Genomic DNA, 27,581 nt, shown 5'->3' with positions numbered 1-27,581 from the left:
CGGACCAGACCCCACTGACCAATTTCCCACTGACCTGGTCCCCACTGACTGGGTTCCCACTGACAAGATCACAATTTATCAGGTTGCTGCTCACCTCACCCCCACTGAATAATTCTCCATGGATCAGTCCCCAGCTGACTGAGCCCCCTCTGACCAGGCTCTCACTGACCAGGCTCCAAGCCACTAAGGCCCCACACTGACCAGACCCCTAATATACTGAATACACCCCACTGACCAGTTTTTTATTGTTTATATTCCAATCAATCAGGCCCTACTAATAAGACCACCACTGACCAGCTCCCCACTGACTAGGCTTCCAATGACTAGGTCACAAGGTACCCACTGGGTGAGGCCTTCACTGAGGAGGCCACCGCTAACCAGGTCCCTGTGATCAGGTCTCAACTGACCAGGTCCTGATGGCTAGGTCATCTCTGACCATGGTCCACTGATGAGGCCCTCGAGCAGCTGTGTTCAAAGTCTCATTACAATGCCGCCATCAGCTCACAGACCCTCCCTCCCTGCATGTGTGCCCAGGGGTCAGGCCCTGGGGGTTTTCTTGGGCCGCAAGGCCTCTCCTCCAAGACACAGGGAGGGAGTCAGCCTCAGGCTCCAGGTACCCAGCTTCACACTCACCCCGCAAGGCCCTCTGGGCCCATCTCAGAGGAGACAATGAGGTGGCCTGGCTCTGCCTGGACATGCCATCTTCCCTATTCCTGAGTGTCAGAGTGGGAAGAAGGGAGGGACATTTGGCAGACAAGACACGCTGTGCTGCTGGGTCTCCCAGGGCCCTTCCTGCAGAGCCCTGATCTAGAGACACAGCACAGAGGCTGCAGGGAGACAAATCAAGAACCCTTGAGGCTGAGCCAGGGACCACATGAGGACTGTCCCCAGACAGCTAGAAGGCCCTTTGCTAGTTTCTTGGTACTTCAGTGGATGTGGCAGTGGTTCTTCTGTTGGGGACTAGTGAGCGCGTGATGAGAAGGGCTCGCCTGTGCTTCCTCGGTGGTTCCAACTCTGCTTCTAAGAAAAATTACTCATTCTCGGGCTGCTGCAGAGAAAATACAACATTAGTTTAGAACACCTTGTGCCAGAAAGTCAAAAAGTGCTGACAGAGTAATGGGGACAAATCAAAAAGACATAAAGTCAGCTTGAAATGTCTACCACTGGCCTAATCTTGGGGAACTGGAGCACCAGAATCATGAGCTTTCCCTTCTCCTTTATTTATTGGTTTTATTTCTCCATGTAGAACAAAGAAGAGAATAAGAAAAATAATCATCTGGCAACCATCACAGTAATACTTGTTCAAACACAAGTCATCCATGAAATGCTTAATCTAGTGGGTTTTGAGGAGTAACCAGATATTTACAGAGCTTCAAAGTATCTCCACACAAAATACTATTGAACTACAAAAAGAAAATCGTAACATTAGTATGGACAAACCTGGCAGATACTCTTTAAGTCTCCTACTATATATGGTAATAAAAACTGTAAAATGCAAAGAAGCCTTCGATGACCTTTACTAAAGGATCAATGATGACTTGGTTGTTTGGCTGTTTAAATAGCTGACATTCAGGCAATTTGAATAAGCCAAACTCAATAATACTGGTGTTCATTTGCAAGATCCACTTAAAACTTAAGGAGGCTAAAAAACATCATTTAAAATAACATATAAATATACATCATATATGATATGAAAATATTCTACTTTAGTAAAGACTGTGATGTTTTATATTTTATGAGAAACAATTAAAATTTCATGTAAATAGCCCAGTAATAAAGTTTTATGATCTTTTAAATCATACAACTTTTCCTTAAGATTTTATGGTTAAATATTCTCTTCATTAGATGTGGCTTACCAGCGGATTCTAGAGAAGAAAGTAGACGGGAGCAAGTGCCCATCACAGCAAAAGCTGGAAAGAAAAAGAAAGGATTATGTTCTTTACCTAAAACATTTCAGTTAACGAAGTGTAAGTTTAAAATGTAGAGTTGAGAACGTTATCAGAGTTAATAAGAATGAGAAATATGTACGTGCAATTACAATACAAAATTACTATTAAATCATTTAAACATGGCATTAATTCCAATTGTGGTTAAATATCACAGCTTTTTCATTCTTCATTCATGTATTCAACAGCCACGTGCTAAGGTACTAGAGCCAGCACTGGAATTACAAGATGAAGATGGCACGGTCCACCTCCCAATAGTCATATGCTATAACCTAAAAGACAGGCAGGTAATGTCCATATAGAGTCATAGATACCATGACAGGTATACAGCAGGGCACTACTGGAACATGCAGAAGGGACATCTATCCCACTTTTGTGTCAATATCATGGGCTTTCTGGTGGAGGGGATACATAGGTTGATGACTGAAGGATGAGGAAAATCTTGCCAGATAGACAGAAGAGGCAAAGGCAAAGATCCTGAGGTAACAAAGAGCCCTGCGGAGTTCTACTCTGTCCACTTTGGTGCTAGAGCAAAGGGCAGAATGCAGTAAGTGGCGAGAGACAAGGCTGAGTAACCTGACAAGAATTACACTGACATGGGTGTTTTTATTTCATGGTGAAATTTTTGGAACTTTTCCTGAGAACAGATGTAAGCCAATTGATGCCTTTGTTTTTGGAGAATCGTTTCAGTGTGCTGGCTGACAGTTCCATGAGGATGGCAAAAGTAAACAAATTGTAGAGCCAATAAAAAAGAGATAGATCCACTTCTTGGAAATTTTTTAAGCTATGGAACATGATGAATTAATGGTGCATAAGTATACTCTTCACTGTGAAAGTTTTTGTTTTCATATCTTTCATTAGATGTGTGTAAGAAAGATACTGAACGTAGTATCTACTAACCCAACAATGAAAAGGAATGCCATTTGCTATTTACACTTTATTACTAAAATAAACCTAAATTTAATTAATACATTTTGGCAACATACTTTTCTTTGTGTCTGTAATTATTTGTTCTACACAGTCCAGCTCCATCTAAAACAAGTAAAAAATAATAATAATAATGTTTAAGTTAAACAAGAGACATTATCATAAGATTAATATATCACTTACAAAATGTGGCCTTTAGTATTTTTAGTGACTAGACATAACACGAAGTTTGCTTAAATAGAAAAATAATCACATAAGTAAAATTTCTACTTATTCTAAGTTTAGATAATAGAGGATGTATGTGTGTAATGCTGTTTAGAGTAATCTGACAAAAATAGATAATATTGGTCTATTGGATATACATAATTTTAGAAAGGTGGTGTTTTATTAGTACAAAGGTTAAACAATGGCCGGGCACGGCAGCTCACGCCTGTAATCCCAGCACTTTGGGAGGCAAATGTGGGCAGATCACGAGGTCAAGAGATCGAGACCATCCTGGCCAACATGATGAAACCCTATCTCTACTAAAAATACAAAAATTAGCTGGGTGTGGTGGTGCATGCCTCTAGTCCCAGCTACTCAGGAGGCTGAGGCAGGAAAATGGCTTGAACCCAGGAGGTGGAGGTTGCAGTGAGCCGAGATCATGCCAACGGCACTCCAGCCTAGTGACAGAGTGAAATGCCATCTCAAAAAAAAAAAAAGAAAAAAAAAGGTTAAACAATTAAAGTCATATTTTGCAATGAATGCATTGCTTTGAAATTCTTAGCAAAACTCTGTCCTTTATAAAAGTTTAATCCATGGTTTACTTCAACAAATTTTTTCTTAAAAAGAAATTTATATCCTTTACTTACTGAAAAAAATATGTAAAGTTTTCTTTTTTTTTTTTTTTTTCTAGTTTGTGTTCTAAATTAAAGTGTAATTTAGAAAGTTTCTTCCAAAAGTCTATTGAGGAATGCTGAGGTTTGGAGTACAATTGAACCCATCACACAGGCAGTGAGCATAGGACCCAAGAAGCAGTTTTTCAACCCTGGCCCACTCTGTCCCTCCCCATTCTTATTTCCCAGAGTCTATTGTTCCCATGTTTATGTCAATGGGCACCTAATGTGTAGCTCCCACATATGAGTGCAAATGAGATATTTGGTTTCTGTTTCTGTGTTAGTTTGCTTAGGATAGTGGATTCCAGCTGTATCCATGTTGCTGCAAAGGACATGATTTTGTTCTTTTCATGGCTGCATAGTATTTGGTATATATGGAATTTTCCAATCTACCTTGGATCTTCAATCTACCTTGGGTGCACCTGCCTTGACTCCATGTCTTTGCTATTGTGAATAGTGCTGCAATGAACATACATGTGCATGCATCTTTTTGTTACAATGATTTATTTTCCTTTAGGTATACCCCTAGTATAGTAATGGGGTTGCTGCATGTGGGATTACAGGTGCCTGCCACCACGCCTGGCTAATTTTTGTAGTTTTAGTAGAGACGGAGTTTCATCATGTTGGCCAGGCTGGTATCAAACTCCTGTCCTCAGGTGATCCGCCTGCCTCGGCCTCCCAAAATGCTGGGATTACAGGTGTGAGCCACCACATCTGGCCAAGCACAAAGCTTTTAACGGAAAAATGGAAATGAACCTTTCAGTATTTTGTTTATTTAATTCATAAAATGCACTTATTTTGGGTTCTATTAAATAATAAATATCTATATGTTGTCAAGTGTTTGGTTGCCTGTCATTCACTTGTGATTATGGGTGGAAAGAGTTAAGTTGGTGCAAAGAAACTTTAAAAGTGGTATGGGCTGGGCACAGAGGCTCACCCCTGTAATCCCAGCACTTTGGGAGGCTGAGGTGGGTGGATAACAAGGTCAGGAGTTCGAGACCTGCCTGGCCAATATGGTGAAATCCCATCTCTACTAAAAATACAAAAATTACCCAGCTGTAGTCCCAGCTACTTGGGAGGCTGAGGCAGGAGAATCACTTGAACCCAGGAGGTGGAGGTTGCAATGAGCTGAGATCATGCCACTGCACTCTAGCCTAGGCAACAGAGCGAGACTCCAGCTCAAAAAAAAAAAAAAAAAAAGAAAGAAAGTGATATGAACCACAGACAAACTACAATCAAGTAGAGTAAGACAAAGCATTTCAAAGTATACCATCAGTTATTAGGCAATAACATGCATTTTCTAAAACCTAACTTAAATGCAGCTTTTAAAGAAATTTTAAATGTGTCAGTTTAACCACATTTATTGAATAAAGTTAGCAAATGGGTGTCTCTTGAAAATGAGAGCTCCAGGGAATTAAAAAATGTAAAGTTTCCATTTCCTTTCTGTGTTAACACAGCTAATTATAATCTTTACTTAACATGCATAAGTCAACAGAACAACTCAGTATTTCACCAAATTATAAACAAGAATTATATTAGAGAAATGAAACCCAAAAGAGAAATGGTCATATAACTAACCTCATTCAAGGAGTTCTTGCAGGTATTTGAAGTCTGTGGGTTTGAAGTAGGAATTCTTATGGCCGTTTTGGGAATGTATTTTCTGTCAAGTCCTATACTATTAAGATTTTCAACACAAGGTAACTCTGGGTCTGGCTTTGTACGAAGAGTGCTGAGAAAATATTTCATCCGCTGTTTCTCCATAAAGAGCTTGGTGCTGATCACTGCTATTTTCTTATCCGATCTGTAAAGAGAGCAAAGACAAATGCTTAGTATTTCATTTTTCCTTGAATGATTCTTAATGACTTGCATTTTTAAAAAAGTTGCCCTGAGAGTAAACCAAATTACCCGTTAAACAGTGTTTTCACACGAAGATGTGTGAGAGCATACCTCTTGTAAGTAACGGTAATTTTAAAATCATTCTAAATAAGTATATGTGTTTCTAAGGTGATTTCTACTGAACAAGCAGTTCAAAGTAGACAGGCAAGAGAAATGGCTATCAGTGATGTACGGCTCAACAGATAACCTAGCTGCCTTCTAAAATAGCTCTACTTATGAGGTTCTAAAGATTCCTTTAGAAATACCTGTATTTAAAGGGTAACTATGTGGGAAAATGATTATGTTAATTTGCTTGACTATAAGAACTACTTCACTATAAATAATTATATGAAAACATCATGTTGTACTCCTTAAATAATGTAGATTAAGAAAATTAAAATGAACAAAAATAATCTAGAAATACTTGTGTTTAGTAAACCAGTTTCAGGTTTCACCCTTGTACATTTCATCCATTATCTAAGAACACTTAAGTATTTGGCACTGAGGAATAACTCAGAGCAACAACTCCTGGGGGAGAACTAGACTGGTTGGTTGGTGATCAAAAAGAACTAAAGCATCTCTGAAGGCAATTAGCCCCCAGCACTGTGACCAAGGCACTGGAGGTGGGGCTTGTTCTTTCTGCTTCCACACACCCCTTCAGGCTGAACAAGGTGTTATTTTTGAACCACCTTGTGGATTACACTTCTTTTCATTCCTGGGATAATTATTCCCTCTTTCACAAGGATGCCTTTATGTAACACCTTGAAAATGTTACACAAAGAGTCTTTCTTGAGGCACCCTCTAGTGATAACACCTAAAGATCACAATCAAAAACAGTCCCTGCCTGAGTGCCAGGATGTGCCCAGAGTAGCAGTATCACTTGATACTTTGGGTTTAGGTTGTGATCTATGAAAAAATAAATTAAACTCATTAATATTCCCATTTAGGGAAATTCTGACAAGTAATTTTATAACAAGATCACTTTATTAATCATAAAGCTTCAAAAATACTTAGTGAAAAAACTAACAGGTCAGGTTAACTACATGAGACTTTTCAGGGGAAAAAAAGCCACACAAAAACAAAAAAAGAGAAGAGAGACAGAAACTATCCTTGATGAACATTTTAAAGGTAGGATTATTTACTAACATTATTTTCCAAATTACATTATCAAATTAGCATTCACTTCCTACTGATCTCCTGAAGCCATCTCACTAAAAATTATGATTTCAAAACAAATTAATGGGCTTAATTCATTTTCTATGAGTATATGTTTTGACTTACTTCGTTAATTTTTTTGACATGGAATTGTTAGCTTTCAATGTTACTGCAAAGGCTTCCTTATATTCTTCTAATTCAGTTGTAACCTCTTCATAAGCAGTTTTCATTTTGGAGAATTTACATTCCACATCTTTAAGTGTGAGTTCCTTCTTTTTTAGTGAAGCTGTATTATCCTTGTTTAACTGCTCTAATTGTTTTTCATATTCTGCTTTTTCCTAAAACAAATGAAAAGAATACATTTTAAAACAATTATAAGTTAATTACCATATGTTTGTTGCCTTTCATTTTGAATCAGTGATTCGAAGAGCAATTTTGAATATGTTAAAAAGAGGCTAAAGCTTAAAATATTTATCAGCAATATCAACAAAACTAATAATTGAATTCAGAATTAAGTCTGATTTATAAAAATTTGAAATCATAATTATGTTACTATTAATGTAATCTGGTCCTATAAAAAGTAATAGAATCCATTTATAATTTTAAAAAGTGAACAATGAACAATGTTGCTTAAGACCAATTCAAAAGTATCATATAATTTCTAAATCACAGTTTTCTCTTATGCCAACTGGTCTTAATCATCAAATTCCCCCTTTTACACTATAGTGAGAATCATTACTTTGAAAGATTGATTTTGTTATAATAATAATAATGGAAATTTAAATATTTAAAAGGAAAAAAGTCACTTTTTTCTAGAACTCTACAAAGGAGATTGCCCTAAAAGAGGCAGAGGAAACACAATATATACATATCCAAAATACAGTTTGCAGTGAAATAAATGAAAGCCCATTACAGATAAACTTACCTGATTTTAAAAACTAACCTGTAAATGGATTTCTTCTAATTTTTCTATTGCCTTCGTTGCCCTTTCATCCAGCTCCGATTTATATTCTTGTACTTTACCAAGTTCTACCATATCTTTTTCCATATGTGTCTTAAGATTTAATACTTCTTCTTCCAACATCTTTTTATCCTTCTCAAGTTCTTCACATTTCTCTTGTACTTTTCTCATAGATAATAACTCCTGATGAAGAACTTCATTGTCTTTGGCCAAATTGACACATTTTGAAGACACAGCTTCCTTCTCGGCCATAAGATCATCAAACTGCATGAATAAAATAATAGAGCTTGATAATGAAGTAGGCTGAGAATAATCTAATACAAAACCAATAGCAAATTTTGAAATGCATTGACTTGCAATAAAATGTTATCTATAATGTAGTAGATTCTTCAAATGTGAACGCTTAAATTACTCAGAATTTTAAGAACAAAGTTAAAGCTACCATGAGTCACAAAAATATGCTTTACTGTCATCATCTTTCCACAGAACTTTTGCACTTGCTTTTACTTTTTTTTTTCTGATAATTCGTTTTTGTTCCTCCTTAAATTGCACTAAGTTATCTCTTAGTAAAAAGTGTCTAACCACCTTCCCTCACCATCATTCCCCAAAATTTGTCAAAAAAACTTTCAGAGATATCATATTGAGTTATTTAGGCCAAAGTCAATAAATGGCTCTCAGAATAAGACTTTGAAAATAATGTAATACTCTACGCTAGGCACGGTGGCTCACACTTGTAATCCCAGCACTTTAGGAGGCTGTGGCAGAAAGATCACTGGAGGCCAGGAATTTGAGATCAGCCAGAGCAACATATTGAGACCCCTATCTCTACAAAAAAACAAATTTAAAAAATTAGCCAGGCATGGTGGCTCAGGCCTGTAGACCCAGCTAGTTGGGAGACTGAGGCAAAAGGATGGCATGTACCCAGAGTTCAGGACTGCAGTGAATTATGACCACATCACTGCATGTCTGCCTGGATGATGGACAAAGACCATATCGCAAAAAAACACAAAATAATGAATCCTGTAAATAAGGATTCTGATGCCATAAGCCTTTCCCTAAACCGCAAACATTTCATGCTAATTTGAATTGCATTTTAAGAAGTAATGATTCTTGGGGTAAAGGCCATAGAATACAGCACCCAGAAACAAATCCACATATTTACAGCCAACTGATTTTGGAATAAGGTGCCAAGAACATACACTGGGGAAAGGACACCCTCTTCAAATGAATGGCACTGGGAAACTATCCATATGAAGAATGATACTACCTTCCTATCTAACACCATATAGCAAAATAAACTCAGAATCCATTGAAGACTGAAATGTAAGGCCCAAAATTATCAAACTATTGTAAGTAAACAGAGGGAAAATGCTTCAGGACATTAGTCTGCACAAAGATTTGTATAGGTAAGACATCAGAAGCATAGGCAACAAACAAATGATAGACAAATAGTACTACAACTGAGTGAAGAGAAAATCTGTAGAATGGAAGAAAACATTTTGAAGCTATTCATCTAATAAAAGACAAATATCCAAAATACACAAGGAACTCAAACACCCTGACAGTAAACAAAAATAATCTGAGTTCAAAACTAGGCAAAAGATCTGATTAGATATTTCTCTTTTTTTTTAAGAGAAAAAAAAGAAATACAAATGGCCAATAAATACATTTAAAAATGTTCAGTATCACTAATCATCAGGGAAATACAAATCAAAGCTACAATGTGATATAATCTTGCTCCATTTCAATAAATGGCTATCATAGAAAACACACAAAAAAGTGCTGGTGAGGTTTCAGAGAACAGTAAACTCTTACATGCTGTTGGTGGGAAGGTAAACCAGTGCAGCTACTATAGAAAACAACATGAGGTTTTCTCAAAAAATGAACAATGGAATTGCCGAGGGATCCAGCAACCCCACTACTGGGTATTCAGGCAATAGAAAAGAAAACAATAGATCACAAGGATACTTGTCCTCATATGTTTATTGTAGCACTATTCACAACAGCTAATGTATAAAATCAACCTACATGTCCATCAACAAATGAATGGACAAAAAAATTGTGGTACACATACACAGTGGAATACTCACCATATAAAAAAAATGAAATCCTCTTACTTGTAGCCACGTGGATCAGTCTGGAGGATATTATGTTGAGTGCAGACACAGAAAGATAAATACTGCACATTCTCACTCATGTGTGGGAGCTAAAGAAAAATTGAGGGCTGGGCAACATGGCTGATGCCTGTAATTTCCTAGCACTTTGAAAGACCGAGGCAGGAGAATCACTTGAAGCCAAAAGTTCCAGAGCAGCCTGAGCAACATAGAGAGACATCTCTACAAAGTGAAAAATCAGACAGGTGCAATGGTGCACGCCCATAATCCTAGCTGCTCAGGAGGGTGAGGTCGGAAGATCACATGGGCCCAACAGTTTGAGGCTGCAGTGAGCTATGATCAAATCACTGTCTCTAGTCTGGATGACTACAGTTGCCCAGAGCCCAGACTACACTAGCAAGACCCTGTCTCTTAACAACATAAAAGCTCATAGAAGTAGGAGAGGGGAGTCTGGTTAATGGATACAGAATTACAGTTAGATAAGAGGAATGAGTTCTGATGTTCTGTGGCATTGTAGGGTGAATATGGTTAACTATGATTTATTGAATATTTTTAAAAAGCTAGAAAATTTGAAAGTTCACAATTCAAAGAAATGAAAAATCGTTGACGTAGTAAGAAGTAGTAAATATGCTAGTTAGCTTGATCATTATGCACTATATAAATGTATCCAAATGTCACTCTATAGCCCATAATTATGTATATACATGTCAATTAAAACAAAAGAGAATCTATATTCATCTCATTAAAAGAATAGAATATGGGTCATCCTTACTGATGGCCTTCTCCTAATGAATAGAATGCAGTAAAAGGGATACCATGTGGCTTCCCTATCTCAGACTGCTTTCCCTTTGAACCCAGCCCCCAGATTGTGAGAGAGATCAGTCCACAAAGACTGCCTGGGAGTGCCAGTGTCAGTGTTCATGCTGCCTGCCCCAGCCGAGGTTCCCGCCAATGGCCAGCATCAACCATCAAACACATGGGTGAGCAAAGCTTCAGATGATTCACTTTCTCCAACTTCCTAGGGAAGCTGAGGGGAGCAGAGACAAGCTGTCCTGGCCAATCTTTTTCCAAACCACAGGTTCATGAACAAAATAAATGTTTTTCTTTTAAGCCACAAAACTCTGGGTAATTGTTAGAAAAATAAGTTTTAAAAAGAGACAACAGGAAACATAACTTATGTAGCAGAAAAGAGTCCCTTTAAAGTAGGATCTAATAAATATTGAGATTAATTTATTGATGACAAACATTATTGAGAAGCAGCAGACAACCAGGAGAGAGATGTAAGCTGCTGAGGAGGAAATTTTCCTAAAAACCCCTCAATGATGAACTCTGATAATAAGACAAGGGTGTCTCCTTACAATTTCCCCTCAAGTTAGGAAATAAGACTGCAAAGCAAGAAGACATATGATTTGAAAAACAACTGGAAATACTTGGTTACATAACCAAAATCAGACATTTACCTGATTTCAATTAATGAAAATTCTAGAAGAAGAAGCTTTGAGTATTTATTAATCAATCTAGTGTTCGATTTTCACTTTCCTTTTTCTCAATGAGGAAATAAGGAGGAAATTATGAAATGACTTTTACTCTTCACAGAAGTAAAATAAACAGCATACTTTGAGTGTTAAGACATCAAATGCAATTTCTCCTTTACCTTACTTCACGTTTGTTTGTATGGAGAAGTTAAGACCATCCCATCTCTATATTAGACCACAATGCTTCTCTATAGCACACAACTTGGCTCTGAAATTTTGAAATTCAAAATACGAATCTACTACTTGTCTCTGATAAATTGCCTGAATATTACCTGATTTTTAAGTGCTGCACTCCTAAAACTTTTTCTTGGAATGAGTTAAACTTTTTATTCCAAGAATCCTCTACTGAGCTAGAAAGCAGAGCTGGGCATCTCTGTTTCAGTAAAAGGAGGTCAATACAGAAACTGTGGTTTCTGCGAATGCAAGATCTGCACCAAGAAAAGGATTAGCCACAGTGTTACACAAGAGAACAAGATGCCAGGTGGAAAGAGGATCTGCGAACTGAAAGACGATGACTTCACTTGATTTCCACTGAGGAAAGCTGGCAGCTCAGACTTAAACTCCTCCTTCCTGGATGGTAAACATCTATGGATGATTCTATGAATTATAATGAGATAGTAAAACATAAGGCACTAAATAGTAGACTATTTCAGCAGATCCTGTGACCAAAATTTACTGAAAATGAAACTATAGAGGGAGGCAGTGGATAAGAGACTAAAGGTTTGAATGGAGAAAGAAAGAAATAGTGTGTCTCGTAAGCCTGACTTGCCATGATGTCTCAGAGTAAGTACGGTATAAGCTGGCCACAGACTCCTCTGAGACACAAAAGGTGAAGTTAAAGATATTCTACTACATTTAATTTTTATTATGACACAAGACCACTGGTAATATGCAACATGACTGAAAAAATTTTCTCAGTAAATTCAACTTGGTCCTGGTATAAGAATAGACATAAACTAAGAATTGATCATCTAAAAATAAACCTGCACATTTACAGTCAATTGATTTTATACAAGGTTAACAAAAAATCAGAATGGGAAAAGAACAGTCTTTTCAATAAATGATATTGGAACAACTGGGTATCCATGTGCAAAAAAAATTATAAAGTTGGACTCTCACCTAATACCATATTTAAAAATTAACTCAAAATAAAACAGTCAACTGTAACAGCTAAAACTATAAAACTCTCAGAAGAAAACATTGGTATAAATCTTTGTGACTGCATTTGGCAGTGTTTTCTTAGCTATGACTCTAAAGGAAAAACGGATTCAATTAACTTCAAAATTGAAAACTGCTGTGCCTGAGAAGACAGTATGAAGAAGTGAAAAGGTAAGACATTGAGTGGAAGAAAGTATTTGAAAAGCGTCTATCTGATAAGGGACTTACATATATAGGATATATAGAGAACCCTTGCCATTCATAAATAACAAGATAACCCAATTTAAAAAATGGGCAAAGAATTTGAATAGATATTTCTTCAAAGAAGATATAAAGATGGATAATAAGCACATTAATAGATGCTTAATGTAATTAGTCATTAGGAAAATGTAAATCAAAACCACCTTGTATCACTTCACACCACAGGATCAAATCTTTGTTCAATAAAAAAGAGAAATTAAGTGTTAGGAAAAATGTAAAGAAATTAAAGCCCTGATCCAATGCTGCTGGGGATGTAAAGTGGTGCAGCCACTTTGGAAAACAAACTGGCAGCTCCTCAAAATGTTAAGCATGAAGTTACCATATGACCCAGAAATTCCAGTCATAAGTATATACTCCAGAAAAATAAAAACATATGCAAGCACAAAAACTCATACATAAATGTTTACAGCAGTATTATTATTATGTTTTTTTTGAGACGGAGTCTTGTTCTGTAGCCCAGGCTGGAGTGCAGTGGTGTGATCTCAGCTCACTGCAACCTCTGCCTCCTGGGTCTGGGTTCAAGCAATTCTCCTGCCTCAGTCTCCTGAGTAGCTGGGATTACAGGCACGCACCACCACGCCCAGCTAATTTTTGTATTTTTAGTAGAGACAGGGTTTCACCATGTTGGCCAGGATGCTCTTGAACTCCTGACCTCGTGATCCACCCGCCTCGGCCTCCCAAAGTGCTGGGATTACAGGTGTGAGCCAACACCCCTGGCCTATAGCAGCATTATTAATAAGAGTCAAAAAGTGGAAAGAACCCAAAGGTCCATCACCTCATGAATGGTTACATAAAATGTTTGATGTATCCATACAATGGAATATTACTCAGCAATAAGAAGAAATTAAGTACTGATACTGATAGAAGCAGGAGACAGCAAAATGCCTAGGCAGATATGGAAGGGTTCCCAGAGAATCTCCAGGCCCACAAGTGTCTACACCAGATAAAACATCTGGTGCAGATCAGGGAACCTGCACAGGGGCCTGCCTGGACATGCCAGCAGCAGACTGGAGGCCCACATGCACTGGGGGGTTGGGGTGGAGCCACCAAGAATTCACGCCTTATGCAGAGGAGGAGCCTGGCCTCTTCAGCTCATGTGTGCTGGTCCTGGTATTCAATTGTGAGGTGGAAATCTGTTTGCAGGACCCCTCTCTTTGCTGAGAGCTTCCCTTTCACTTCATAAATTCTGTCCTTCTCGCCCTTCAATGTATCCACGTGGCTAATTTTTCCTGGTCATGAGAGAAGAACCCAGATTTAGCTGAACTAAGGAGCGAAAGCCCTGCATCAACACCTGCTACAGCACAGATGCAGCATGAAAAATTATGCTAAGCGAAATAAGCCAGTCCCAGTAGACCACTTGCTTTTTATTTCAGAGGCTTATAGGCAAATCTGTACAAAGAAGGTGGGTGGTCCCCTAGGGCTGAGGGAGAAAGGGAAAACTAGTGAAGATGGCTAAATGATGTGGGGTTTGTTTTTAGGGTGATGAAAGAGTCTTAAAATTGATTGTAATGATGATTACATAACTCTCTGAAAATACTAAAATTCAATGACTTATGTATTTTAAATGAGTGAATTGCATGGTGTGTTAATCACTTCTCAATAAACCTGTTACACCCCAAAATTTATTTGGTACTGGTGATCTGGAGACATGGGCTGCTTGGTTTCAGATCACTGGCCAGGGTTCAAGACATCAGAGAATCAACAGCATGTCTTTTGTATAGAAAAATATATACATATATATATTTTAAAGTATCCTTTTCATTAGTATCAAGTCTGTAAAATTAAATGAAAAATCTTTCACTGCTTAAAGCACTGAGAGATTTATATTGAGGAGCAAGACCTTGTATTCTTTTGCCCCAATTTCTATCTAAAGGGTCTGGGAATCACACCCTTCAAACAATCAGATCTCATCAGATGGGTTTGATTAACTCTTACAATGTGGCTTCCTTTCTAACCTGATTCTGGTACAGCATCACAGAGAGAAGAAGCTGAAAAAAATCAAAGTATTTTACCCCCAAATATATATTTTTTGACATATTTTGAAATGGCTGTTGCAGGGCCAAAAGATTCAAATGGCCGTACAAAGCTGTCTTCTGTGGGGGAATTTGCATCTGCAAGAAGTCTTCATTAATGTAGCCCAATCTCTCCCCTTCTAGGTCCCTAGAAGGTCTCCCCTTCCCAGATCTAGGGAAGATTAACTCAGATCCTGATGCATTTAAAGTCTGAAAAGATATATTTACCCTCTATTTTCTCTGAGGGCTGCCAGCTAGGAGGCTTCATCTACATAATAAGAATCTTAACCTCCATAATCACCTTATCTTAATTAAGGCCTTCCTTTATACCTATTTCCAGTTTTAGACAACAGATTTTCTTTATCAATTGTCACTTAAGAATCCTTAAAACCCACCTATGACTTGTTAGCCCCTCCTTTTTGATGTCCCACTTTTAGGCTCAGCCAGTGTATGCCTTCCTCATATTGATTTATGATTTTCCCCACAACTCTGTCTGCTGGAAATGTACAAAACCAAACTGTAATGTGACTGTCTCATCAAACATTCTCAAGAGCTCTTGAGATTGGGTAATCCAGGGCCACAGTCACCATACTGGCTCAGAATCAACCTCCTTAAAAGTATTTTGGCTGAATTTGGGTTTATCCATCATTAATATTTCTCCAAATTACATAATTTTAATCCCCAAACTGATTTAAAATTACCTTATATTTAAATATAAATTATTGTATTATAAAGATACATGCATTTGTATGTCCATTGCAGCACTATTCACAATAGCAAAGACATGGAATCAACCCAGATGTCCATCAACGATAGACAGGATAAAAAAACGTGGTGTATATACATCATGGAATACTATGGAGCCATACAAATGAATGAGATCATGCTTTTTGCAGGGACATGGATGAACTCAAAGCTGTTATCCTCAGCAAACTAATGCAGGAACAAAAAACCAAACACTGCATCTTTTCACTTGTAAGTGGGAGCTGAATGATGAGAACACATGGACTCGGGGAGGGGAACAACAAACACTGGGGCTTGCTGGGGTCAGGAGGGAGAGCATCAAGATTAATAGCTAATGCCTACAGGGCTTAATACCTAGGTGATGGATTGATACATGCGGCAAACCATCATGGCACACATTTACCTGTGTAACAAACCTGCACCTCTTGCACATGTAATCTAGACCTTAAGATAAAATAATAATCTTTTAAAATTACCTTCTGTTTTAGCTTCTTAATCAGAATATCCATTTTCAGTTGATCTGTATTTAAGTCTCCATGGCAACTGAAGTCTTCATTTCCAAATGCATTTAACATATTTATTGTCATTTCTAGGCATTTCTTGTACCTGCAGAAATGTAAGAACTAGTAAGTCAAGTATTTTTAAGAGTAAATATTTAATAATTGTTTAAACAGATATTATGTTATGGCATATCAAAGAAACAAATCTATAAACTATGATCCTCTCAGTTTCAACTGAACATAGTTTGAAAGCATTCTATATGAAATTATAATCTTAGATAAATAATATGAAGAACAATTTTATGGTATATATAGCAGGTAAAGTAATAATAGCCATACAGGGTTTTTTTGTTTTTTTTTGAGATGGAACTTCACTCTTGTTGCTCAGGCTGAAGTGTGATGGCGTGATCACGGCTCACTGCAACTTCCGCTTCCTGGGTTCAAGTGATTCTCCTGTCTCAGCCTCCCAAGTAGCTGGGATTACAGGCATGTGCCACCATGCCTGGCTAATTTTGTATTTTTAGTAGAGATGGGGTTCACCATGTTGGTCAGGCTGGTTTTGAACTCCTGATCTCAAATGATCTACCTGCCTTGGCCTCCCAAATTGCAGGGATTACAGGCATGAGCCACCACACCAGGCCTAACCATACAGTTTTTTATAAATAAACTATTCATATCCATTTTGGTATGCTAAGATGAAATAACATATTAGTAAATATAAGGCATAACTGAGAGATGAGTAACCAAGATTTAAAAAAAGTAAAACACATATATGTTTGAAAAAGACACAAAAATACATTTTGATATCCACTGACCACAGTCTATAAGAAGAAAAAAAAGTACACACAAAAAGCACAAGGACATTATTCAATGTAGAAAAAGAGAAGAAAACATCTTAGTGTCTGAATTGAGGAGAAAAAGAAAACAGGCAGTTTTAGGAAAAAGGAAAGGTGGATATGTGATGATTTAAAGACTTTGAAGAAGAGATCTAGAGATCTTTACTGACATAATGTCAACAAAATGAAAGACACAAAACCATGTAGAGAAAGACAATGACAGAAAAATTTTGATTAGAATCAGAAAACCAAATTAAGTGCTCAGTAAATACATAGAAAAGCAGCTGTGTTCAGGGCTTCAAAGACACATTCCATTTTTTTTTTAAAATCTGTGATCAAAACATGAATGCTCATTTTACTCTTTTTCTTTAGGTTATACTTTTTTATATATAAAATTTATTTCTGTAAAACAGAAGTTTAATAAGATGTACACTTCATGTATACAATGGAGGTACCCATGTAAAATGAGTAAATTTCCATGATATGTTTTATATCTAAAAGAAAAACAAAGAAACAGAAATAAAATACAAGCTATATATCAAGATAAATTTTGATGTTAAAGAAGGACACAAATAGGTCTTTAAAACATTTGAATGCAGCAGAGAAGAATATTACAAAAGGAAGAAAAGATGACCAAATACAGCAAAAATATCTTCAGAAATCAAAATTCAAACTAGATAATGAAGAGTGCACTTGACATTACATGTCCAAAGCGTTGTCATTATTGTTTTCAAAACCATTAAAGAATACGTTGCGAGGGGAGGAGCCAAGATGGCCAAATAGGAACAGCTCCGGTCTACAGCTCCCAGAGTGAGCAACGCAGAAGACGGGTGATTTCTGCATTTCCATCTGAGGTACCATGTTCATCTCACTAGGGAGTGCCAGACAGTGGGCGCAGGTCAGTGGGTGAGTGCACCGTGCGCCAGCCGAAGCAGGGGCGAGGCATTGCCTCACTCGGGAAGCGCAAGGGGTCAGGGAGTTCCCTTTCCAGGGGTGACAGACGGCACCTGGAAAATCGGGCCACTCCCACCCGAATACTGTGCTTTTCTGACGGGCTTAGGAAACGGTGCCCCAGGAGATTATAGCCCGCACCTGGCTCAGAGGGTCCTATGCCCACGGAGTCTCGCTCATTGCTAGCACAGCAGTCTGAGATCAAACAGCAAGTCAGCAGCGAGGCTGGGGGAGGGGCGCCCGCCATTGCCCAGGCTCGCTTAGGTAAACAAAGCAGCCTGGAAGCTTGAACTGGGTGGAGCCCACCACAGCTCAAGGAGGCCTGCCTGCCTCTGTAGGCTCCACCTCTGGGGGCAGGGCACAGGCAAACAAAAAGACAGCAGTAACCTCTGCAGACTTAAATGTCCCTGTCTGACAGCTTTGAGGAGAGCAGTGGTTCTCCCAGCACGCAGCTGGAGATCTGAGAACGGGCAGACTGCCTCCTCAAGTGGGTCCCTGACCCCTGACCCCCGAGCAGCCTAACTGGGAGGCACCCCCCAGCAGGGACAGACTGACACCTCACACGCTGGCCAGGTATTCCAACAGACCTGCAGCTGAGGGTCCTGTCTGTTAGAAGGAAAACTAACAGAAAGGACATCCACACCAAAAATCCATCTGTACAGCACCATCATCAAAGACCAAAAGTAGATAAAACCACAAAGATGGGGAAAAAACAGAGCAGAAAAACTGGAAACTCTAAAAAGCAGAGTACCTCTCCTCCTCCAAAGGAACGCAGTTCCTCACCAGCAACGGAACAAAGCTGGACGGAGAATGACTTTGACGAGCTGAGAGAAGAAGGCTTCAGACGATCAAATTACTCCGAGCTACGGGAGGATATTCAAACCAAAGGCAAAGAAGTTGAAAACTTTGAAAAAAATTTAGAAGAATGTATAACTAGAATAACCAATACAGAGAAGTGCTTAAAGGAGCTGATGGAGCTGAAAACCAAGGCTCGAGAACTACGTGAAGAATGCAGAAGCCTCAGGAGCCGATGCAATCAAATGGAAGAAAGGGTATCAGCCCTGGAAGATGAAATGAATGAAATGAAGCGAGAAGGGAAGTTTAGAGAAAAAAGAATAAAAAGAAATGAGCTAAGCCTCCAAGAAATGTGGGACTATGTGAAAAGACCAAATCTACGTCTGATTGGTGTACCTGAAAGTGACAGGGAGAATGGAACCAAGTTGGAAAACACTCTGCAGGATATTATCCAGGAGAACTTCCCCAATCTAGCAAGGCAGGCCAACATTCAGATTCAGGAAATACAGAGAACGCCACAAAGATACTCCTCGAGAAGAGCAACTCCAAGACACATAATTGTCAGATTCACCAAAGTTGAAATGAAGGAAAAAATGTTAAGGGCAGCCAGAGAGAAAGGTCGGGTTACCCTCAAAGGGAAGCCAATCAGACTAACAGCGGATCTCTCGGCAGAAACCCTACAAGCCAGAAGAGAGTGGGGGCCAATATTCAACATTCTTAAAGAAAAGAATTTTCAACCCAGAATTTCATATCCAGCCAAACTAAGCTTCATAAGTGAAGGAGAAATAAAATGCTTTACAGACAAGCAAATGCTGAGAGATTTTGTCACCACCAGGCCTGCCCTAAAAGAGCTCCTGAAGGAAGCACTAAACATGGAAAGGCACAACCGGTACCAGCCACTGCAAAATCATGCCAAAATGTAAAGACCATCGAGACTAGGAAGAGACTGCATCAACTAATGAGCAAAATAACCAGCTAACATCATAATGACAGGATCAAATTCACACATAACAATATTAACTTTAAATGTAAATGGACTAAATGCTCCAATTAAAAGACACAGACTGGCAAACTGGATAAAGACTCAAGACCCATCAGTGTGCTGTATTCAGGAAACCCATCTCACGTGCAGAGACACACATAGGCTCAAAATAAAAGGATGGAGGAAGATCTACCAAGCAAATGGAAAACAAAAAAAGGCAGGGGTTGCAATCCTAGTCTCTGATAAAACAGACTTTAAACCAACAAAGATCAAAAGAGACAAAGAAGGCCATTACATAATGGTAAAGGGATTAATTCAACAAGAAGAGCTAACTATCCTAAATATATATGCACCCAATACAGGAGCACCCAGATTCATAAAGCAAGTCCTGAGTGACCTACAAAGAGACTTAGACTCCCACACATTAATAATGGGAGACTTTAACACCCCACTATCAACATTAGACAGATCAACGAGACAGAAAGTCAACAAGGATACCCAGGAATTGAACTCAGCTCTGCACCAAGCGGACCTAATAGACATCTACAGAACTCTCCACCCCAAATCAACAGAATATACATTTTTTTCAGCACCACACCACACCTATTCCAAAATTGACCATATACTTGGAAGTAAAGCTCTCCTCAATAAATGTAAAAGAACAGAAATTGTAACAAACTGTCTCTCAGATCACAGTGCAATCAAGCTAGAACTCAGGATTAAGAATCTCACTCAAAACCGCTCAACTACGTGGAAACTGAACAACCTGCTCCTGAATGACTACTGGGTACATAACGAAATGAAGGCAGAAATAAAGATGTTCTTTGAAACCAACGAGAACCAAGACACAACATACCAGAATCTCTGGGATGCATTCAAAGCAGTGTGTAGAGGGAAATTTATAGCACTAAATGCCCACAAGAGAAAGCAGGAAAGATCCAAAATTGACACCCTAACATCACAATTAAAAGAACTAGAAAAGCAAGAGCAAACACATTCAAAAGCTAGCAGAAGGGAAGAAATAACTAAAATCAGAGCAGAACTGAAGGAAATAGAGACACAAAAAACCCTTCAAAAAATAAATGAATCCAGGAGCTGGTTTTTTGAAAGGATCAACAAAATTGATAGACCGCTAGCAAGATTAATAAAGAAAAAAAGAGAGAAGAATCAAATAGATGCAATAAAAAATGATAAAGGGGATATCACCACCGATCCCACAGAAATACAAACTACCATCAGAGAATATTACAAACACCTCTATGCAAATAAACTAGAAAATCTAGAAGAAATGGATAAATTCCTCAACACATACACCCTCCCAAGACTAAACCAAGAAGAAGTTGAATCTCTGAATAGACCAATAACAGGAGCTGAAATTGTGGCAATAATCAATAGCTTACCAACCAAAAAAAGTCCAGGTCCAGATGGATTCACAGCCGAATTCTACCAGAGGTACAAGGAGGAGCTGGTACCATTCCTTCTGAAACTATTCCAATCAATAGAAAAAGAGGGAATCCTCCCTAACTCATTTTATGAGGCCAGCATCATCCTGATACCAAAGCCTGGCAGAGACACAACAAAAAAAGAGAATTTTAGACCAATATCCTTGATGAACATTGATGCAAAAATCCTCAATAAAATACTGGCAAACAGAATCCAGCAGCACATCAAAAAGCTTATCCACCATGATCAAGTGGGCTTCATCCCTGGGATGCAAGGCTGGTTCAATATACGCAAATCAATAAATGTAATCCAGCATATAAACAGAACCAAAGACAAAAACCACATGATTATCTCAATAGATGCAGAAAAGGCCTTTGACAAAATTCAACAACCCTTCATGCTAAAAACTCTCAATAAATTAGGAATTGATGGGACGTATCTCAAAATAATAAGAGCTATTTATGACAAACCCACAGCCAATATCATACTGAATGGGCAAAAACTGGAAGCATTCCCTTTGAAAACTGGCACAAGACAGGGATGCCCTCTCTCACCACTTCTATTCAACATAGTGTTGGAAGTTCTGGCCAGGGCAATTAGGCAGGAGAAGGAAATAAAGGGTATTCAATTAGGAAAAGAGGAAGTCAAATTGTCCCTGTTTGCAGATGACATGATAGTATATCTAGAAAACCCCATTGTCTCAGCCCAAAATCTCCTTAAGCTGATAAGCAACTTCAGCAAAGTCTCAGGATACAAAATCAATGTGCAAAAATCACAAGCATTCTTATACACCAATAACAGACAAACAGAGAGCCAAATCATCAGTGAACTCCCATTCACAATTGCTTCAAAGAGAATAAAATACCTAGGAATCCAACTTACAAGGGATGTGAAAGACCTCTTCAAGGAGAACTACAAACCACTGCTCAAGGAAATAAAAGAGGATACAAACAAATGGAAGAACATTCCATGCTCATGGGTAGGAAGAATCAATATCGTGAAAATGGCCATCCTTCCCAAGGTAATTTACAGATTCAATGCCATCCCCATCAAGCTACCAATGACTTTCTTCACAGAATTGGAAAAAACTACTTTAAAGTTCATATGGAACCAAAAAAGAGCCCGCATCACCAAGTCAATCCTAAGCCAAAAGAACAAAGCTGGAGGCATCACACTACCTGACTTCAAACTATACTACAAGGCTACAGTAACCAAAACAGCATGGTACTGGTACCAAAACAGAGATATAGATCAATGGAACAGAACAGAGCCGTCAGAAATAATGCCACATATCTACAAGTATTTGATCTTTGACAAACCTGACAAAAACAAGAAATGGGGAAAGGATTCCCTATTTAATAAATGGTGCTGGGAAAACTGGCTAGCCATATGTAGAAAGCTGAAACTGGATCCCTTCCTTACACCTTATACAAAAATCAATTCAAGATGGATTAAAGACTTAAATGTTAGACCTAAAACCATAAAAACCCTAGAAGAAAACCTAGGCATTACCATTCAGGACATAGGCATGGGCAAGGACTTCATGTCTAAAACACCAAAAGCAATGGCAACAAAAGCCAAAATTGACAAATGGGATCTAATTAAACTAAAGAGCTTCTGCACAGCAAAAGAAACTACCATCAGAGTGAACAGGCAACCTACAAAATGGGAGAAAATTTTCGCAACCTACTCATCTGACAAAGGGCTAATATCCAGAATCTACAATGAACTCCAACAAATTTACAAGAAAAAAACAAACAACCCCATCAAAAAGTGGGCGAAGGACATGAACAGACACTTCTCAAAAGAAGACATTTATGCAGCCAAAAAACACATGAAAAAATGCTCACCATCACTGGCCATCAGAGAAATGCAAATCAAAACCACAATGAGATACCATCTCACACCAGTTAGAATGGCAATCATTAAAAAGTCAGGAAACAACAGGTGCTGGAGAGGATGTGGAGAAATAGGAACACTTTTACACTGTTGGTGGGACTGTAAACTAATTCAACCCTTGTGGAAGTCAGTGTGGCGATTCCTCAGGGATCTAGAACTAGAAATTCCATTCGACCCAGCCATCCCATTACTGGGTATATACCCAAAGGACTATGAATCATGCTGCTATAAAGACACATGCACACGTATGTTTATTGCGGCATTATTCACAATAGCAAAGACTTGGAACCAACCCAAATGTCCAACAATGATAGACTGGATTAAGAAAATGTGGCACATATACACCATGGAATACTATGCAGCCATAAAAAATGATGAGTTCACGTCCTTTGTAGGGACATGGATGAAATTGGAAATCATCATTCTCAGTAAACTATCGCAAGAACAAAAAACCAAACACCGCATATTCTCACTCATAGGTGGGAATTGAACAATGAGAACACATGGACACAGGAAGGGGAACATCACACTTCGGGGACTGTTGTGGGGTGGGGGGAGGGGGGAGGGATAGCACTGGGAGATATACCTAATGCTAGATGACGAGTTGGTGGGTGCAGCGCACCAGCATGGCACATGTATACATATGTAACTTACCTGCACATTGTGCACATGTACCATAAAACCTAAAGTTTAATAATAATAAATAATAATAAAAGAAAAAAAAAAAAGAAAAAAAAAAAAAAAAAAAAATGTTTATAGAGACAGAAAAAAAAAAAAAAAAAAAAAAAATAATGGGAGACTTTAACACCCCACTGTCAACATTAGACAGATCAACGAGACAGAAAGTCAACAAGGATACCCAGGAATTGAACTCAGCTCTGCACCAAGCGGACCTAATAGAAATCTACAGAACTCTCCACCCCAAATCAACAGAATATACATTTTTTTCAGCACCACACCACACCTATTCCAAAATTGACCACATACTTGGAAGTAAAGCTTTCCTCAACAAATGTAAAAGAACAGAAATTATAACAAACTATCTCTCAGATCACAGTGCAATCAAGCTAGAACTCAGGATTAAGAATCTCACTCAAAACCACTCAACTACATGGAAACTGAACAACCTGCTCCTGAATGACTACTGGGTACATAACAAAATGAAGGCAGAAATAAAGATGTTCTTTGAAACCCACGAGAACCAAGACACAACATACCAGAATCTCTGGGATGCATTCAAAGCAGTGTGTAGAGGGAAATTTATAGCACTAAATGCCCACAAGAGAAAGCAGGAAAGATCCAAAATTGACATCCTAACATCACAATTAAAAGAACTAGAAAAGCAAGAGCAAACACATTCAAAAGCTAGCAGAAGGCAAGAAATAACTAAAATCAGAGCAGAACTGAAGGAAATAGAGAGACAAAAAACCCTTCAAAAAATTAATGAATCCAGGAGCTGGTTTTTGGAAAGGATCAACAAAATTGATAGACTGCTAGCAAGATTAATAAAGAAAAAAAGAGAGAAGAATCAAATAGATGCAATAAAAAATGATAAAGGGGATATCACCACTGATCCCACAGAAATACAAACTACCATCAGAGAATACTATAAACACCTCTACGCAAATAAACTAGAAAATCTAGAAGAAATGGATAAATTCCTCAACACATACACCCTCCCAAGACTAAACCAGGAAGAAGTTGAATCTCTGAATAGACCAATAGCAGGAGCTGAAATTGTGGCAACAATCAATAGCTTACCAACCAAAAAAAGTCCAGGACCAGATGGGTTCACAGCCGAATTCTACCAGAAGTACAAGGAGGAACTGGTACCATTCCTTCTGAAACTATTCCAATCAATAGAAAAAGAGCGAATCCTCCCTAACTCATTTTATGAGGCCAGCATCATCCTGATACCAAAGCCTGGCAGAGACACAACAAAAAAAGAGAATTTTAGACCAATATCCTTGATGAACATTGATGCAAAAATCCTCAATAAAATACTGGCAAACAGAATCCAGCAGCACATCAAAAAGCTTATCCACCATGATCAAGTGGGCTTCATCCCTGGGATGCAAGGCTGGTTCAATATATGCAAATCAATACATGTAATCCAGCATATAAACAGAACCAAAGACAAAAACCACATGATTATCTCAATAGATGCAGAAAAGGCCTTTGACAAAATTCAACAACCCTTCATGTTAAAAACTCTCAATAAATTAGGTATTGATGGGACGTATCTCAAAATAATAAGAGCTATCTATGACAAACCCACAGCCAATATCATACTGAATGGGCAAAAACTGGAAGCATTCCCTTTGAAAACTGGCACAAGACAGGGATGCCCTCTCTCACCACTTCTATTCAACATAGTGTTGGAAGTTCTGGCCAGGGCAATTAGGCAGCAGAAGGAAATCAAGGGTATTCAATTAGGAAAAGAGGAAGTCAAATTGTCCCTGTTTGCAGATGACGTGATTGTATATCTAGAAAACCCCATCGTCTCAGCCCAAAATCTCCTTAAGCTGGTAAACAACTTCAGCAAAGTCTCAGGATACAAAATCAATGTACAAAAATCACAAGCATTCTTATACATCAATAACAGACAAATAGAGAGCCAAATCATGAGTGAACTCCCATTCACAATTGCTTCAAAGAGAATAAAATACCTAGGAATCCAACTTACAAGGGATGTGAAGGACCTCTTCAAGGAGCACTACAAACCACTGCTCAAGGAAATAAAAGAGGATACAAACAAATGGAAGAACATTCCATGCTCATGGGTAGGAAGAATCAATATCGTGAAAATGGCCATCCTTCCCAAGGTAATTTACAGATTCAATGCCATCCCCATCAAGCTACCAATGACTTTCTTCACGGAATTGGAAAAAACTACTTTAAAGTTCATATGGAACCAAAAAAGAGCCTGCATCGCCAAGTCAATCCTAAGCCAAAAGAACAAAGCTGGAGTCATCACACTACCTGACTTCAAACTATACTACAAGGCTACAGTAACCAAAACAGCATGGTACTGGTACCAAAACAGAGATATAGATCAATGGAACAGAACAGAGCCCTCAGAAATAATGCCACATATCTACAACTATCTGATCTTTGACAAACCTGAGAAAAACAAGCAATGGGGAAAGCATTCCCTATTTAATAAATGGTGCTGGGAAAACTGGCTAGCGATATGTAGAAAGCTGAAACTGGATCCCTTCCTTACACGTTATACAAAAATCAATTCAAGATGGATTAAAGACTTAAATGTTAGACCTAAAACCATAAAAACCCTAGAAGAAAACCTAGGCATTACCATTCCGGACATAGGCATGGGCAAGGACTTCATGTCTAAAACACCAAAAGCAACGGCCACAAAAGCCAAAATTGACAAATGGGATCTAATTAAACTAAAGAGCTTCTGCACAGCAAAAGAAACTACCATCAGAGTGAACAGGCAACCTACAAAATGGGAGAAAATTTTCGCAACCTACTCATCTGACAAAGGGCTAATATCCGGAATCTACAATGAACTCCAACAAATTTACGAGAAAAAAACAAACAACCCCATCAAAAAGTGGGCGAAGGACATGAACAGACACTTCTCAAAAGAAGACACTTATGCAGCCAAAAAACACATGAGAAAATGCTCACCATCACTGGCCATCAGAGAAATGCAAATCAAAACCACAACAAGATACCATCTCACACCAGTTAGAATGGCAATCATTAAAAAGTCAGGAAACAACAGGTGCTGGAGAGGATGTGGAGAAATAGGAACACTTTTACACTGTTGGTGGGACTGTAAACTAGTTCAACCCTTGTGGAAGTCAGTGTGGTGATTCCTCAGGGATCTAGAACTAGAAATTCCATTCGACCCAGCCATCCCATTACTGGGTATATACCCAAAGGACCATAAATCATGCTGCTATAAAGACACATGCACACGTATGTTTATTGCGGCATTATTCACAATAGCAAAGACTTGGAACCAACCCAAATGTCCAACAATGATAGACTGGATTAAGAAAATGTGGCACATATACACCATGGAATACTATGCAGCCATAAAAAATGATGAGTTCATGTCCTTTGTAGGGACATGGATGAAATTGGAAATCATCATTCTCAGTAAACTATCGCAAGAACAAAAAACCAAACATCGCATATTCTCACTCATAGGTGGGAATTGAACAATGAGAACACATGGACACAGGAAGGGGAACATCACACTCTGGGGACTGTTGTGGGGTGGGGGGAGGGGGGAGGGATAGCATTGGGAGATACACCTAATGCTAGATGACGAGTTAGTGGGTGCAGCACACCAGCATGGCACAGGTATACATATGTAACTTACCTGCACATTGCACACATGTACCATAAAACCTAAAGTATAATAATAATAATAAAAAATAAAAAATCAAAAATCAAATAAAAGCTCAAATTAAAAGAAAAAAAAAAGAATATGTTGCTAAGCGCAGTGGCTTATGCCAACTTTGGGAGGCCGAGGCAGGTGGATCATGAGGTCAGGAGTTCGAGACCAGCCTGACCAACATAGTGAAATCCCATCTCTACGAAAAATACAAAAATTAGCCAGGCAGGGTGGTGCACA

The 27,581-nt window shown here is 38.5% G+C and overlaps 1 protein-coding gene across 3 annotated transcripts in view; it reads right to left on the bottom strand.

Moving 5' to 3' along the window:
- ANKRD18A (ankyrin repeat domain 18A) overlaps nucleotides 1-27,581 on the bottom strand; it is a 62,220-nt gene that overhangs the window by 1,657 nt on the left and 32,982 nt on the right. For 2 of the 3 annotated variants that reach the window (XM_063650147.1, XM_063650146.1), the window contains exons 11-16: nucleotides 16,040-16,169; nucleotides 7,722-8,003; nucleotides 6,905-7,116; nucleotides 5,327-5,549; nucleotides 2,933-2,978; nucleotides 1,792-1,910 (exon numbers count right to left, since the gene is read on the bottom strand). In XM_063650147.1, the coding sequence (XP_063506217.1) occupies nucleotides 1,792-1,910; nucleotides 2,933-2,978; nucleotides 5,327-5,549; nucleotides 6,905-7,116; nucleotides 7,722-8,003; nucleotides 16,040-16,169 (1,012 nt within the window). Of the gene's footprint in view, nucleotides 1-633; nucleotides 1,049-1,791; nucleotides 1,911-2,932; nucleotides 2,979-5,326; nucleotides 5,550-6,904; nucleotides 7,117-7,721; nucleotides 8,004-16,039; nucleotides 16,170-27,581 lie in introns of those variants that run through there. The other variant, XM_054500232.2, reaches the window with a different exon arrangement.

The sequence above is a fragment of the Pongo pygmaeus genome, chromosome 13 (genome assembly GCF_028885625.2).
Source record: "Pongo pygmaeus isolate AG05252 chromosome 13, NHGRI_mPonPyg2-v2.0_pri, whole genome shotgun sequence".
Taxonomy (NCBI): domain Eukaryota; kingdom Metazoa; phylum Chordata; class Mammalia; order Primates; family Hominidae; genus Pongo; species Pongo pygmaeus.
This window is presented reverse-complemented; position numbering and strand designations above follow the sequence as displayed.